Here is a 16,562-nt window from a genome sequence, read left to right as displayed (position 1 = left end):
AAATCCACCAAAAAACTAAAGACATGTATTTTGACTGAGCAAGACACGCGCGACGTTTTCATCCAACTGCGCATGCGTTTAACTTAACCTTCTCTTTGAGCAAGCAGCAAGCAGCGAAGCAAGAACACTGAAGTCCTCTTTCCTCGAAACCTTAAAACTTTATTATATTACCATCGACAAAACACAAACGATTTCACTATGGAGGTAAGAACAGGGGTTTGAATTTGTAAACATTCTCATTATTGTTCATTCTTAGGGGGGTGGGTACTTAAGCAAGCAAAATGAATATTCAGACTAAAATTTGAAAATGTCAATTAAAATGGACAAAATTTAGTCTCTCCAGCTAGCATTCACTCATCTAATTTCAGACGGTTTTCAATGTTTTCAATCACATCAAATGATAGGGTTTTTAAGGCAAAATTTTCCCCTCAATTTTTGAAAACGAAACTAATTTATTTGAAAGTCCTTACCTTAGCTACCTCTTTGAGAAAAATGAACGAGGGGTGTCATTTATCAAAATGTTCGTTCGTAAAAAAATGTTTGGTTCCCGTCACCCGACCGACCGTGATTTTTCTACTGAAAAATTATTCCTGACAGCTGAAACTCCACCATCACCCTCCATGTTTTCTTTTTTGAGAGAAAGAGCTAACGTTAATCTCGCCCAAAAAACAATTTGAAACCCGTTAATTCCGTTTTTTCCCAATTTTCAAGTCCGATTTTTCATTGCGGACCATATGTAGGGTGCGCACTCGTCGGGATTTTTTGCGTGGAAAAAGTCGAAAAATCAAAATTAGAACATTCCATCCATCATAACTTATCCTTAACAACTCCAAACTTGTTCATTCTTTTTTTTTAAATACTCATAATTTATCAGAGAAAACAAAGAAAAAAACCCCATCCCATTACCTACCTTCAATAAAAAGATATACCATTTATTAGACATCAAGGTGAAAAAATGGCGACTCGGAATTCGTGGCACCACCGTCTACCTTGACCACCATTTTTCAAATGCCTATCGCTAATGAGCTGGATTAGTTATAGACTCGCGGTTTTTTTTATAAAACGCGGGAAAGATAGTACTTTAGTTTGTCACGTGGTAGCCTTTTCGATAATCTACGGGCCGTCTTTAAATCGAGAAAAAAGAAGAAATTTCGATTTTTCGGGACTTTCCTGAAATTTTTATCAGGGCTACCATATATGGTTGGAAAGCTAAGGGTTTCAGCTTTTCATTGGTAAAATTTGTTTTTAGCTATCATTTCCAGCTCATTAGCGATAGGCTAAAGTTTAACAGTCATCGGGCCGATTTTCAGACCGCGCCAGCAAAACTCCTCACGCCCCGCCACACGGAAGACTAGATTTCATCCGCCATTTTTGGCGCGATTTTGGTGCTTCCGAAAATTATTTCTTGCTGGCGTGGTGTAAGGAGGCGATTCTTTGAAAAGGTGGTTTTTTTGTGGTTTGAAAATGGAATAACTTTGGAACTACTTAACCAATTTTAACAAATGACCCCTCATTTTTCTCACAAAGGTAAGGACTTTCAAATAAAATTAGTTTGGTTTTCAAAATTTGAGGGGAAAATTTTGGCCTGACCACCCTACCATATGGAAGCACCAAAACAAACCAGCGGAGCTTTTGTGAAGGGGCTGAAAAAGACCAAACGTTCATTTGCCACCCTTTTCTAAGGAAAATTCCGCCCTCTTGGACTGTTTCGTTCAAACAGAAAATACCCACTTTTTGATGGTTGGAATGACGGGAACCAAGGGATTTTTTACGAACGGCCATTGGTAAAAAAGGATCAAAAGTTAGGGAGGATTATTATGGTTCAAAGTCAAATGACAAATATACAAATCCCATAGTGTCCTCCAGGGTATTTTCCCCCCACCAAATTCTTGATTTTTTTAAATCTCCCCCCTCTTTTTTTTCCCCCTATGACTTTTCAGTTTTTTAGTTTCCCCCCTCTTTTTTGCTTTCCCCCCAGAAAATTCTGAAAATATCAGTTCCCCCCATATACCCATATAAATTTCAACCTGGCACAAACGTAAAATTTTGCTGCAAAAGGAAAACCAGACAAAATAGAACGAAAATGGGTTAATGTAAACAAACATGCTTAGAAAAGCAGTCTTAAAACAACAATGAAATGAAAAATTAAAATCCTAAATAAAATCGAAACAACTTCCCCCACCAAATTTGCCAACTATCGATATTTTACCCCCTCTTTTTTTTCCCCCCTTTACTATTCAAATTTTCATTTCCCCCCCTCACCCATCCAAAATTTGAAAATTGGTTCTCCCCCTTTATAAAGGGGGGGGGGAGGATACTATGAATCCATTATAACATTTCAATCATTAGTTCTGTTCGATTGAGATTTTCTGGGTAATTAAAAATCATGTTTTACACTGTCCTCCTGGCACTATTTGCTTATGGCTCCCGGGAAATTTTATGTGTGCAAATTTTCAAGTCCTTTGTTTTTATCTCTTTTAGCCTCAAGATGTCCCAGATGCCAATGCAACAGTTCTGTAAGTTCCCATCTAAAGAAATTGTAATGAAGGCAATGATTCAGGGATTTGTTTAAAGGCCAGGGCAAACCAGTTCAACATTTCATCCAACATGACTTTCCAATGTTGGATGAAATGTTGGATGGAAAACTCCTGTTGGTTGAAGCAAAACTTCAGGTTTGTGGGACTTTTTTAAAAAACCATTCAACAATAATTAGTTCATTCATTCTTTCAAAATAAAATGGCGTCAATTCAGACAATGAAAAACCAACCAGACAGTCTAAACTTAAACTCCTATATCAGGGTTAGAAACTAGGCTGGTCTTACCTCTTTTATCTTTTCCTTTATAACAATTCAATGCTCACAACACATGTGTACATGTACATTGACAAGTAATCCCTCAGAAGTTTATTCCGAAATCTGCAACAATAACAAAAGTTGTCTCTTCTACTGATTGCTTCCCAGCGCTCCTTCACAGCTGTTTATCAAATTTCCACCAATAAGGTTGCCGCATTTCAAACGGCCCTTCTCTTTGGCATCCGTTGCCTCTCAGTGCCTTGCACAACGAGCGGCTGTAAAATCCCACCCTTCATATATTTGTTTCAATCTGTCATTTGTGGCTTGGATTTTTTCCCCTCCTCAATTTACTGAAAAAAGCTGAGCAAATCCCTTTGTTTGTCCTGTACTCGTTAGGTGCTCAAAGGATACATAGCATCTCGAAGAGTTGTTAGGTTCGTTGGGTAGATTCAGCAAACAAAGACAAAATGAACGAAAATTTCGTTAACATTTTAATGAAAAGAAAGGCGCTGTGGTATATGGTCATTGACCTTGGTTGCTGCACAGGTGACTGAGGTTCGATTCCCACTCGCAGCGGTTCACTTGGCAAGTGAATAAACCTTCGCCCGGGTCAACCCATGCCATGTGAGGGGAATTGGGTAGTCAGTTCAAGGTACTGACGGGGCGCTAATTGAAAGCGTCTATAGTTGCGAAAATTGGCCTCTAAGCCTCCTGCGACTCAACCAAATAGAAAAAGAAAAGAGAAACTATTTTGACAAATTTGTCTCACAGCTAGATTGTGACAAGAATCCTCATGTATTAGAAATCTTAAATGTTGGGTCATATACTTAAGGTCCCGATAAACATAGCTAACTGAGGCCATAAATACAAAACATAGAAAATATGATGATGACTATGGTTCTTGGATTGGATTAGCAGTTAAAAAATTGTAGTCAAGTGGTCCTTTCCAACAAACATTGCTCAATAATGAATATTTATAAATGGAAGTAATTCTTTTATAGGTATGTTGGAAATTTGGATAAAAGAGTTACAGACGCTATGATGATAAATATTCTCAAAACTGGACTTGGACATATTGAAAACAAAATTCTTGCATGCAATATGTTTCCTGGTGATATGGTAATAATTATCTTATTAAAAAAGGAAATCTAAAGGGTGAATTAGTGAAAATGTTCAACTTTTATATATTAATTATTAAGGCTTGCATTATCCTGAATTAAGGAAGTTCAAGGTATATTGAATATAAGCCTATCAAGTCACCAAAATCACCCATGCCGACATAATAATGAATTTCCATCATATTTCAAATTTGTATTTCTGTTTCAGAATAATCCAGATGGTTATTGCTTTGTCCAATTTGAAGATAACAATGCTGCTTGTCAAGCAATGACATTTTTGAATGGTCGTGATTTTTGTGGAAAGGTAACAAATCCTTATGGCAGGGAAATATCCTGAATGAATGTAACAGTGGATAATTTGAGATTCATGTGGGCAAAACCTAAATCAACAATGAGACCTTTCTATCATGAAAAATGAAATTTTTTTTTTAAGAAACACACTTTTAAGAAACATGAGGCTCAAAATGCCTAAAAACTAAGAAACATCTAAGAAACATGCTGAGGCTGAGAATGAGAAAATAACATTTTTTAATTCGTTTTTTTTAAGAACCTTCCAATCAAAAGAAATTTTTTTTCTTTGCATGAAATTAGGCTGATTATGTCAAAAAGTGTAGAAACATTTAAGGCTCAAAAGGCCGATTTTTTAAGAAACATTGAGGCTGCTTGGTAAAACTAGTTTCTTAAAAAAAAGAATGTGTATATTTATTTTTTTTCCACAGAAAGTGAAAGTTAATTGGGCAACAAATACAACAACAGGAGGACCTCCAAAAGTTATTGGCAGTAAATATTTTTTAATTTATTAATGCATTTTATTTTCTGTATGCCACCTGACTGCTACTCTGTACCACAGTGTACCTGGCGTTTATCGCTTCTTAGTACACTCTAGGTGCTCACTGTCTGTTTAATTAAAAATTCCTGTCTAGAGACCTCTGCGATGAAGTATGATTTTAAAATAGCAACCACTTCTCTCATGGTCTCCCCTCTCTCACCAACACTCCATTGCAGCAGTCGGTTTGAAAAATCTCAAATGAGAAAAGACAATGACAACAGACCCTCTACGGCAATGAATTTTGAAATAAGCCGTAGATACTGAGTTTGTGTACATACAACCTGACTGCCTGTTATTTTCAGTGTTTAAAGTTCTTCCGTCTCAGACGGATTTCCGTCTTAGCAAGGTGCAAAAAGAGGCTTTTCCGTCACCAAATTCAACAAAAATTCAGCAAAACATGAAGAATCTGGCCAGATTTGTTGTTTAAAGTCTATTTCCGTCTGTGATGAAAACTTTGCTTTGACCACTGTATTTTAAACTAAGTAGTGCTAGAGTATAATTAAAATTTCATGTTGAAATCAAAATTGAAAAAAACTTTTACTTGTTTTACTTTTAGCAAGTGTCACAATATATGTTGGAAACTTGGATGACACCATTGACGAGAATGACTTAAGAACTGCCTTTGAAGTCTTTGGAGAAATCATGTAAGTTTTTCTTTAACTCATTAGTTGTCACTTTTATTAATCCTTTTTCCATCTTCATATTTTCTTGTTTTTATATCAATATCAATTTAAAACTTTCAAATTTATTTTTTCATAAATTGCTAAATGATAATTTTATCATCTCATAATTATTGTAGATGGCTCCAACAAAAATGAAAACATCAAAGCAACCTGAATTGCAAAAGAGTAAATCTCTATAGTTATTCTATTTGTCTCATTTTTTCTTTTTTATTTCTTTTTCATTATTTCAATTTTTTGGTATTTCAGCATGCCTTTCTTTTACTTAATTATTACTTTTTGTTATTTTAGTTTAGACTTCTTGTAAAAGTGCATTTTGTTATTTTTAAGTTTAAATCCTTCTTTCAGAAATATCAAAGTTGTCAGGGATCCAGTCACAAACAAAAGTAAAAACATAGGATTCATCTCTTACACAAACAAACCTGTGAGTACTTTCTATCTGTGAGTGTGAATCTATTTATATTGTTTTTGTATTTCCCATGTGTTAAATTGTGACTCCTTCAGAAAAGAATCAACTTTTTAAAAAGGTCATAAAAAGATTCTTTGTATTTGCAGCTGAAGTTTTAATCTCAACTTTTAATGATTTTTTGGTGCATGAAAGACAAGGTTAAAATATCATGAATTTGCAAGGTGAAAAACGATTATTTTAGGATGCTGAAAAAGCTATCAGAGACATGAACCAGGCTATGTTGAAAACAAGGAGCATCAAGACAAATTGGGCAACAAGAAATCAAAACCAAAAGCGAGGTATGTTTTTTGCTTTTTTTAAAACTATTAACAATGGCTTGGAAACGACTCACAGAAAACATTAAAGAATGAAATTTGTAATCAGCTTTGATTAGAAAGTTAAATTCTACATGATCCAGAGTGTCATTACTAAAATCTCAAAAAAAAAATCATAAAGTATTATGGGTAACCAAATAGATGGCATGCAAAGGGAAAAAGCAACCTTCGAGTTAGAATACTTGAATTGGATTAACTTCCACAAAATTAAATTTTGCAAAGAAAATGTGTGAGATTGCTGACTTGCAAGATTAAATCAACGTGAAATTAAAAAAACTCTTTTTCAGTGGAGGAACCAGTCAAAACACTATTCATGCCAAAAAATGAAAATTTTCAGCTTTTTTCAGGCTCGTTTTCTAGATTAAGTCTGCACAGAATTTTTCGAAACAATTAACTTGCAAAATTAAATCGAAAAAATTTCGTGATTTCTTTATCCAATTAAAGTAATAGCAATTTTAGTCGAAGTCTTCATTCAACGGTAGAATTTCATTTCCTTAAATTTTCAGCAAATAAAATGATTTTTTTTTTCTTAAAATATTTCTCTCTGCAGAGGAGTTAGACTATGATGAAGTATTCCGAGAAACAGAAACAACCAATTGCACGGTTTACGTTGGTGGGATCCCTGTTAATTGTCAAGGTATACAATGTCTGATTAATCTTCAGCAATCACTATATTTTTCAAAGTAAACTACCTTTCTTTCTATAGTGTTATGTTCGTTTTATGGCCAGGCCATGGCGTACAGAGTGCATTCGATTTGTTTTAAAGTCAATATGAAAAATTGTTAGCTCTTTGGAAAATTCTCGAAATTCTTCTGTCTGCAGTTTGCTTTCATATTTTTATTATTTTCTAAATAGATGCACAAATCAGAAGACATTTTGAAGATCATGGAAAAGTTACTGATGTTAGGATCTTTCCTGCCAAAAACTACGCATTTGTTAGGTAAATATTTTCTGCAAATCAAAAGGGTTACAGTCACAAAATGATCGTTTTAGGTAAATTCCTAAGATATTTGCTTTCAAATGACTGAAATGACTGACGATTTCAGGTGTAAAACTTTCTCTACCATGTTGAAATTCTATTTAGTCTGTTAAAAAAAAGTAGATAGTAAAATTTAAGCGGTTTTGATTAAAGCCAAATCGACAGTATAAAAAGTGAGGTCTGGATCGCTGTAAAAAGTGTTGAGCTTGCAAAAACAGTTTGTAAAACAATGATCAAAACAAATTTCTTCGTCTTAGATTCGAATCACACGCTGCCGCAGCTACAGCAATCGTTAAAACGAACGGAAGTGATTTAATGGGATCAACCTTAAAGGTAATGCAAAACTTATCACTTTCTTTTGTCACAGCAGGCAAACAATGGCTAAAGCTATAGAACTTAGATTTCTTTAAAAAGATCTCAAACTTTGCCTGAATCATTGCATTTTGTTGTGAAGAAGCATTGAGTTTGGAATTAGATTTGGCCGGTCAAAAATGTTGTTTAACAAGTGTTGTTTGGCACTTATTTGGTTCAATATCATGCAAAACTTAACTGAAAATCAACAGTTTTGCAAACAAAGAAATTCTCACCCTAAGAGAATTTAAAGGGGAATTAACGTTTGGAATTAACCCTGAAATTTGTTTTCCAAACATTAAAGAGGAAGAAAAATGTGATCGAACAAAAAAGAACCACTTCAAAATGTCTTTTATTCATTGAGTTATTAATCTTTAATTTCTCACAATTTTGACTCTACAATGGAGAAAAACTCCCCCTCTGTGTATTTTTTGACGTAAAGTGCACTGCAACTATTCTCACTGTTACACTCTATGTAAAAGAGATATAAAACGTTAGAAATGAATCTTTTTTAGAGTAATTATAGCAAAACGTCGAAGACATAAAACTAGGAGAATGTAGTTAGTATTCCAAAGGTGCAGTAAATTCACTGACGGTAAAAAGAAACTCAAAAACTGCATATAAAAAAGAGAAACACAGTTCGCACCCTATGTCACATTTTTCGTATCGATAGCAACACAAGGGAATTTTCAAAGAACTCTTATTGGGTTCTTCCAGAAAAAAATTGTAAATGGGGGGTGGAGGATATAACAATTTTTAGTGATTTACCCCCCGAACAGAGTGACTTTTGGCCCCCCAGACAATAGGTTTTACACCCCGGACAATCATCTGTTGACCCCCCAGACAGAGCAAATTTTGATTTTTTGCTACCCCCTGGACAAAATATCCTCCACCCCCCATGTACAATTTTTTTCTGGAAGAGCCCATTCCGGATGTAGAAGAGTAAAGCCCTATAAACCATATATATTTGAAATCGTCTCAATGAGCTCTACAGTATTTGAATCTGTCATTTGTTTGTTGACAAATTTGAAACATTAATTCCCCTTTAAACTTGACTTTTTCTTAATAACAGTGTTGGTGGGGTAAAGAAGGACCCGAAGGAGGTAGCAGCCGTCCACACAACAATTACAACAACTCTCACCATGGTGGTGGATACAACAAAGATCACACACACGCCATGCAAAACATGACTCCTCAACAGCAACAACAATATATGCAACAATATATGGTGAGTGAAACAAATCCTCTCAGATAGAACACCTCCCCCCTATTTTTAAGGGTTGACATCTAAAAAAAACTTTCCCTTTCTTCTTAAGGAAATGTTAGAATCCATATCCTCTTACTTTCTAAAGTAACTTTCTTGTATCCGGCAGTCAAAACATTAAATTTCAAAGACTGTGATGCCCAGATACACTATGAAGCCATATTTACTTTTCAATAGCCACTATTCTCTATTCTCTAAGAGCTCTTTTCACACAACAGATAATTGAACGAGAGTAAAAATAATTTTCTCATTGTGTATCTATTCCAGCAGCAATACAATCCATACTACCAACAACAATATTATCAATACTGGATGCAACAATATCAATATCAACAACAGATGCAACAAAATGGCGGCGGTGCTGGGGGCAACCCTGCAGCCAGTGGTGGTAACTATCAACAAAACGGTTACCAAGGTTACGGTCAACAAAGTGCTGGAAGTAACCAAGGAGGCGATCACCAACAACAAAGTTATCAACAACAAAACTAACCGACTTTATTTTTTTAACGAACTGCTTGCGCGCTTGTAAATAGGTTTTGCTTTCATTGTTACAAACCCAACTACACCAACAACTTGTGTCGATTTTATAAAGAAGAAAATTTTATAAAAAATGAAGAAATTGCTACTCTAGTTTTCATTTGTATTTGTAACTTAAGTTTGTTCTCCGCAAATGTTAGTTGCTGCCTGGTTGATCATTCCTTTTCACATGCACGTAAAATTTCAATTTATATATTAAGCTCGTGGTCCACGTGGCCTTTTCTGGTCATCGAACAACGCGCACGGCTCGATTTTTGCATTCTTTTTAAAGTAGCCAATCAGCGGGCGAGAAGGTAAACATAGTGTGTGTGTGTTTGTTTTTATCATGTGCAATTGCTTTTGTTTTGATTTTCTCTTGCGGGTAATGTTTTTCTTATTTACAATGGAAGTATAAAAGCGCTCAGCGAACAAAACGCTCGAGCTGTGTTTATCTGGTAATCGATGTAGAAATTTTCTTCCGACACACTAAAGCTCTGAAGGTCGGGAAAATTTTAACAGCTGGAACCTTTGGGTTACCATTTTTCATTTTTCTGTAAGGTTTCTCTAGGCAGCAGAGATCATTTCATGCAAAAAGTGTAAGGATAGCTAGACACAAGGATGCGGGTGACTACTATAGGTCTCCGATGGTGATATGGGCCCGCTCCTCTCAGAGCTTTAGATCCAATAAGATCGGAATATGTAAGTGCGTTGTTGGGCGACCAAAAAAGCTAAGTGGACCACGAGCTTTACAGAAAATCGTTTGTAAGTGGGGAAATTCCCCGCTATTACACACTACGTAAGCTTGGGGAATTTCCCATTCTCTTAGGTCCAAATTTTGACAAAATTCGCCAAATTAAATCCTCGTCAAAATTTAATTAGTATATTTTATAGTATCTTTCATCCATTTCAGTGTCTCCAATTTCCCAATTTGCCAAATTAATTCTCTGCCATAAATCTCATTCCTGCCAATCGCCAAAATTAATCCACTTAAAGTATGAGGTCGATGAGTATACTCTCGGGTACTAATAGCCGTCCACTGGGCGAAATCATAGATTTCTAAATGTAGCAATATATAGGAAATCTAACTTTTTCTAATTATTCGCGAGCCAAAGTACAAAAAATACTCAATGTGCGTGGCGAAAGTGAAGACTCTCCGAGAGATAAGGCCGCGAGAACACTGAGGTACGAAGAGGAGCGAGATGGACCGGCGTCGCGAGACCCAGCGCGAGGGAGGCGCGCGAGACTGGGGTAGGCAGGGCAAGGTGAACGAAACCCGTGGCTAGCGGAGTGCCGGTGTCGGGTGTACGCGAGAAGGAGTCTAGACTCGCGATAGGTCCAGCGAGGGACGACATGGGGCGGCGGGTTGTGGGGTGGGTGGGCGAGAGGAGATGGCGAAAGCAAGGCAGGGGCCCCACCCGTGTCAGGACAACAATACACAGTTTCAAGTTTTTAAAGTTTAGAAGGGAGAAAAATATTAAATTTAAAACTAACTTTAATGGAATGTAATTCAAGTTTTAAAACATTTCACAACACAGAAGTTTTAGTTTTGAATCTAGTGTGGGGGGGGGGGGTGGGGTGGTGTGGTGGGTGGGGCGTGTGTGATAACTCATTCCAGAACAAAAAAAAAAAAAAAAAAAAAAAAAAAAAAAAAAAAAAAAAAAAAATAAATTGCAAAAGTTTAAAGTAGTAGAAATGTAATGAATAGAGAGAAAAGGAAGGGAAGACACAGGTACATAAAAAAAAAAAAAAATAAATAAAATATTAATTTCATTTTAATGTATTAATTTTCAATATTAGAAGAATAAAAGGCTATTAAATAAGAGAAAGTAATTTTAAATTTAATAACGAATTAGCAAGTAAAAAATACGGAAAATACAAAATGCTGTGTATACACTATGGGCAAACTTAAGATAATATACACACAATAAGTTACACTGATAATGGGTCAACGTTGTATTAAAATTCCAAAGATGCAGGAGCGCCTATTTCAAGCCTTTTAGCTCTTTGAAATCAAACACGCAAAACATCAAGAAATAGTAACCGTCCACTTCCAATAACTCGATTTTCAGATCATAGTCATCAGCTTCTTCAAAGATAGTGTCAGTTTCATGTGTTCTCTGAAGAAATTGGAAAATCGATAATATATGGTCAAACTATCAAAAGTAAAATATGAATCGTATCACGAAAAGTTTGATCTATAAGAATGTGGACTTTTGGCAAAATTGAACCCTGTCAAATAAAAAATTAAAATCTCCTCATTTTCACCCTGGAATGCAAAAATTAATCAAAGTAGCCGAAAAACTTTTAAATTTTCTACATTTCCACCCTGAAAAGGTCCAAATAATCAAAATAATTCGCCCTATCAGGAAACTCATCTTGAAAAGTGGAAAATTTGCATCCCTCCCCTGTTAGTATAGTAGAAAAAAAGGGACCCTACCCAGCAAACGTCCCCATACCCAAGTTGACTAGTGCCCCCCCCCGCGCGGGAAATTTTATTTGATCTCTAGTTTCGAGAAAAAGGTTCCTTGTAAGCAAATGGACTAGAATTGGGGGGGTGAAAAAATTTAATTTAATTCTGTTAGAGAATCCTTTCTCGTTTTGTCGTGTCAGAATCATGTGGTGTAGCGAATCTGGATTTGTCCTTTATGGTGCAGAGAGTGGTCCAAGTTTCAGTGATTGAGAAGGCATTACCTGCATAAAAATAACAAACTGATTAGAGTTGCTCCTCATCATCACAAACAAGAAACCTTTTAATCATATCTCAGAATAGTCAAAATTGAGAAGAAGCTTGCCAAAAACTTGCATTGCTCAAAAAAAAAATTGAAATACTCATATATAGCAAATTATCTACTAAGTTCTTTTAAAAAAGTAAGATACAAATAGCAGATAATTTCCGTACTTAACCCTGTTGACGTGACGAAAATGGTTTCGCGGGGTTCAGGTTATGATATACAGCATCCGACTGTGTGTAGAAAGACAAAAGAGTCAAAATTTGACAACAAACAGACAGTAAAGGAAAAAACATTACAAAAAAGTAAAAAAAAAGTAGAAATAGACCCCTGATCTGGGTGAATGAATGACAATCGCAAAGCAAATTAAAGAAAAAAATGCAAAAAAAGGCAAAAATCCTAAATGAGTGTTGTCTGACGCCCTTAGTTTATATATAGAATAGCAAAAATAGATAGAAATCGGTGAAGAAAACTTACACATATGATTTGGTGTTGAATTAATTTCTCCTTTCATTTTCGTACACCAGACCCAGATCAGTTATCATTCCACCACTACAAGTACCTCAATCAAAGAAACCACAAAATTGAAAACTGTTTTAATGTTGATTCGTAAAGCGAATCTGGCATCTGGTCAGGGGGTTACTTATTAATTTGCTTAAGATACTCAAAATATAACATAGACACCAACAATTAGGCGTTCTCGATAAAATATTCGAGTGATTTAAACTAAACTGGAGTAATCTCTAAAACTATTTACATTTAAATACGAATCAACGAATACATTGGTTTTCTATTGACCCCCTGTTGAAGATCTATGCCGCCAGTTAGAGTGCGCGCCATATCTCAAAAAGGGTAAATTCGGCAATCACGGAATCCGTGGTGAAATCCATATTTCAGAGATTTTAAACGACATGAAAATTTCATATTTTCAAAATATTGAATATATAAGACACTTTCAATGGATGGAAATCCGTGAATATTAGATTTTCAATAGATTCGATATTACACGTTCGAAAGGTGACTTTCAAGTCCGTTGAAATTCATGAAAGACTGGGGGGGAGAAATGTTCCTATATTACAAGTGGAAATCATGATTTCGCCAGGAGCCACCCCCAGCTAATAATTTTTCGAAATTATGCACCAGGACATTCTTATTCCACCCCCCCCCCCCCGCTCATAAGTTTGAGATTTTTCAACACCATTTAATTTGACGGATTTTGGCTAAATCAGCCAAATTTTTCTTTCGGCCAAATTTTTCCTAAGGAAGTATAGGAGTTGTGAATGTCATTGTCGCGCGCTGTCAAGAAAACAAAACAACAAAACAAAACAAAAAGTCACGTGGGAAAACAAAAAAACATAACAAACAGGTGGAAATTTCCTTTGGGAGAAGGCGCCTTTTGCATTAGATCGTCCAATCTTCTTGTAAGACTAGCTAACGAAGTGATATTTCATTACAGAGAAACATTTCCAAAAAGAAAAATCTTTCAGTCTTCTGTATTTTTACTTTTATTTCTCTGGAGGGGGTGCTGATGTTATTCTATCTTGTAAAGGGTAATGTCTTGCCAAAAAAATTTTGCTCGAAAATGGTCCTGACCCTTAAATGCCTCCGGAACTCCCAAAAAATGTCCACAAAGTTTTCCCATATCGTCAAACGTCGGGGGTCACTTTACGTTTTAGATGCCCCCCCCCCCGGGTTTTATTGCAATTTCGAACGTCGAGGAACGATTTCATGCTCTCCTCTGCAGAAAAATGAAATTATAAAAATAACTCTATTAGAATAAAAAAAGACAAACGGTAAGTGCGCTACGATTACGATTAGTAATATTGGAAATCTAATATATTTTGACATTTTTGGCAACACTCTTGTTATCTGAGAGAAAGTCGACAGAAGAAGAAAAAAAATGGTGAATTTGTTGCAATTGAAAAATACTGTTGAGAAAATTACAATCTCAGAAAAGGGTGTCCCTGTGGGAAAAGAAAAAGAAGAGCCTATCCGGCTGAGATATAAAGCTAAGTATAGTTCAGTCCATTTAAAAAGCATTAATCAGTTTTAAAGAGTACAAAGTCTTAGAGTGAAGCCAGGAAGATCAAAACCTATTTTATATTCTTGAATCAAATAATATGCATGCATTACGAACCTTTATGATGCTTACGAATACTAAATCAGGGATCGAAACTTCGCAGACACCAACTTTCTAAGTCTCCTTTCAACTACATACATTTCAAGAAAGTGGTAAAATAAAAGACAACTACGAGACCATTAATTAAGCGAAAGAATCCACAAGAAATACACATGTTCTTGCCGACATTCTTGAAAAATATTATAAATATCCAGGTTGTATCTCAGTAGCTGGAAATGAAATATATAATCTGAAGACCTAGGCTTTCTATAAAGTGCGCGGTTTCAAATACACGAACGCAATCTACGATTCTAAAAACGAAGGCTTTATTTTAAAACTCCCCCAGTCCTTTAATCAGAAGTTCGTTCTGAAAAGTAAAAGACAGAGGACAAGGTTCTCTAAAAAGTGGCTAAAGCCGTTTTTTTCTGGAAAATTTATCTTGGCTGAAATATTTGGGGAATTTCTCTTTTGTCATTTTTAGGTAAAATGAGCCATTCTCGCGATTGGCTTGGTATTTTTTCTGATTTTTCATTTTGCCTTTTGTTCCATTTTCTTATAACATTAATCTTCAACTAGGTCCACTCGGCTTGAGCTTGGTTATCTTAATCTTTAAATTTTTAGATTTTTTCTTTTTTTAATAATACCCCACTCGGGATGAGCTTTTTAACGAATACAAAACCGCAACCTAATGCGAATTCGTTTAAAATTATAGCCTTTCTTGTCTCCCTCATAAAGAGGAACCAACATAATCTTTTTGATTTTTATTTTTTACAATATATTTCGATCATTTTTGAGATCATCATCAGGCTAAAAATTAGAATAAAAACAAGATTAAAATCTAGAGTAAAAACATCATATACATCTCACACTTCAACTACACATAATCTACTGTAAAGAGAAAAAAAGATTGATTGAATCGCGTGTATATAATGACAGAAGGTAGCCATTTTTCAGGTACAACAGCTTTCAAAGAATTTTTGTCTCCGCTGCAGATTTATTGAGACAGACGTTGTTGATTAGGGATGCTTTGCTTAGATACACTTAGCAGATCTGGCGTAATCGTAAAGGGATATGCTGGTTTTCTTCAAAACAAAAATTATTAAGACCGGCACGGTAACTTTCTCCATTGACTACTTGTTCAAACTGTTTATGAAAATTTTCATCATGTACCGTAACTTAATTCTTTTTGGTCACACGGAAGTTTATTTTTGGCGTTTTCAAATTGATGTCATCCATGAAGCCATTTAAAATGCAAAAAACATAATCTCTTCAAAAATATCAATTGCTTCATGAGTTCTTGGGCGAAAGCTAAACGCTCTTTTGATATGTTCCAGAAGCAATCATTTTTCGTTAGCTCGAGAAGCATCTGAAGGCTTTGCGCATCTTCGCTCTTATTTTCTTCTTTTGTTTTCAATCTGAAGTTCTTCTTGGTGGATGAGTTGGACTCAGTTTTCGACGGTTGACCTACATTGGGTGGAAGCAAGGCGCACTCCTTTAATCATTGAAATTTTGAGGGATTGACGGTCAGTTTCACGCCATTTGTGGATCGACAAAAGTGACGATCTTATTTGGCGTCAAATACTTAGTTTTATCCTACGTCACATTACAAGAAAATTAACTTGAATCTCATGCTGGAAAATTAGCAACAATTATTCCACTTAAGTAAGTTATCAGGAATCATTTTTCTCAAAATTTTTTGAACTATTTACAGTAAAAACTTAGAACACATTTACGCTTATATTTAAATTCTACCGCGAATTGAAAACCAAAAAAACATTGGGGTCTCATTATTAGACCGCTACAGTATATAGAATTGTTGTGGATTAATAACTCCCTGGAGAATTTGGAAAATTGATTCATGAGAATCGTCTCCTATTGTTTAAGAAACGCTCGCTAGAGTTTCCTCTACGAGAACGCTATTTCCATTAAAAATTTAAATTTAAGATTGAATAAGCGTGAATGCTTAATAGTCATGGCGGCCAGAGTCTCGAAATTTGCTGCTTGGATCGGTTATAAGGAATATAAAATCTGTCAAATTCTCTGATCCTCAATGGAACTCAAACAAGAAAATAACTATTTATCGTTTTAAGGGTCTATTCTGTTTTGTTTGCATTATGTCATATCATTCAACCAGCGTACATACAATCTCATTTCTTGTCCAACATTCATAAACACTTTAGCTGCCGTACACGCAGCATCACTCGTCGTAAAAACAATAACAGCGCTGTTACGAGTCTTAAACACAATATTTACGATCTCTCCGTAAAAAACATAATCTCTTCAAAAATATCAATTGCTTCATGAGTTCTTGGGCGAAAGCTAAACGCTCTTTTGATATGTTCCAGAAGCAATCATCTTTCGTTAGCTCGAGAAGCATCTGAAGGCTTTGCGCATCTTCGCTC

The 16,562-nt window shown here is 35.4% G+C and overlaps 1 protein-coding gene across 2 annotated transcripts; it reads left to right on the top strand.

Moving 5' to 3' along the window:
- Positions 1 to 50: 50 nt before the first annotated feature.
- On the top strand, positions 51 to 9,415 carry LOC136801942 (nucleolysin TIAR-like). Of its 2 annotated transcripts, none has more exons than XM_067058639.1 (13): positions 51 to 204; positions 2,482 to 2,516; positions 3,794 to 3,911; positions 4,119 to 4,214; positions 4,630 to 4,690; positions 5,296 to 5,383; positions 5,768 to 5,843; positions 6,070 to 6,166; positions 6,753 to 6,839; positions 7,058 to 7,142; positions 7,439 to 7,514; positions 8,605 to 8,760; positions 9,064 to 9,415. In XM_067058639.1, the coding sequence occupies exons 1-13, from the start codon at positions 199 to 201 to the stop codon at positions 9,283 to 9,285; spliced, it is 1,203 nt and encodes a 400-aa protein (XP_066914740.1). In that variant the 5' UTR covers positions 51 to 198; the 3' UTR covers positions 9,286 to 9,415. The 2 variants fall into 2 exon arrangements, with proteins under 2 accessions (XP_066914740.1, XP_066914741.1); XM_067058640.1 differs by having other exon boundaries at positions 78 to 204; positions 9,067 to 9,415.
- Positions 9,416 to 16,562: the final 7,147 nt, after the last annotated feature.

The sequence above is a fragment of the Clytia hemisphaerica genome, unplaced genomic scaffold (genome assembly GCF_902728285.1).
Source record: "Clytia hemisphaerica strain Z4C2 unplaced genomic scaffold, Clytia hemisphaerica genome assembly, whole genome shotgun sequence".
Classification (NCBI taxonomy): Eukaryota; Metazoa; Cnidaria; class Hydrozoa; order Leptothecata; family Clytiidae; genus Clytia; species Clytia hemisphaerica.
The sequence above is the reverse complement of the archived record's forward strand: the minus strand, read 5'-3'. Positions and strand labels throughout refer to the sequence as shown.

Excerpts from the sequence above, each read along its gene's own strand:
- LOC136801942 (XM_067058639.1), top strand. Across the intron at positions 5,384-5,767 it reads GAAGTCTTTGGAGAAATCAT|AAATATCAAAGTTGTCAGGG; the intron begins GTAAGTTTTTCT and ends TCCTTCTTTCAG. Across the intron at positions 6,840-7,057 it reads GATCCCTGTTAATTGTCAAG|ATGCACAAATCAGAAGACAT; the intron begins GTATACAATGTC and ends TTTTCTAAATAG.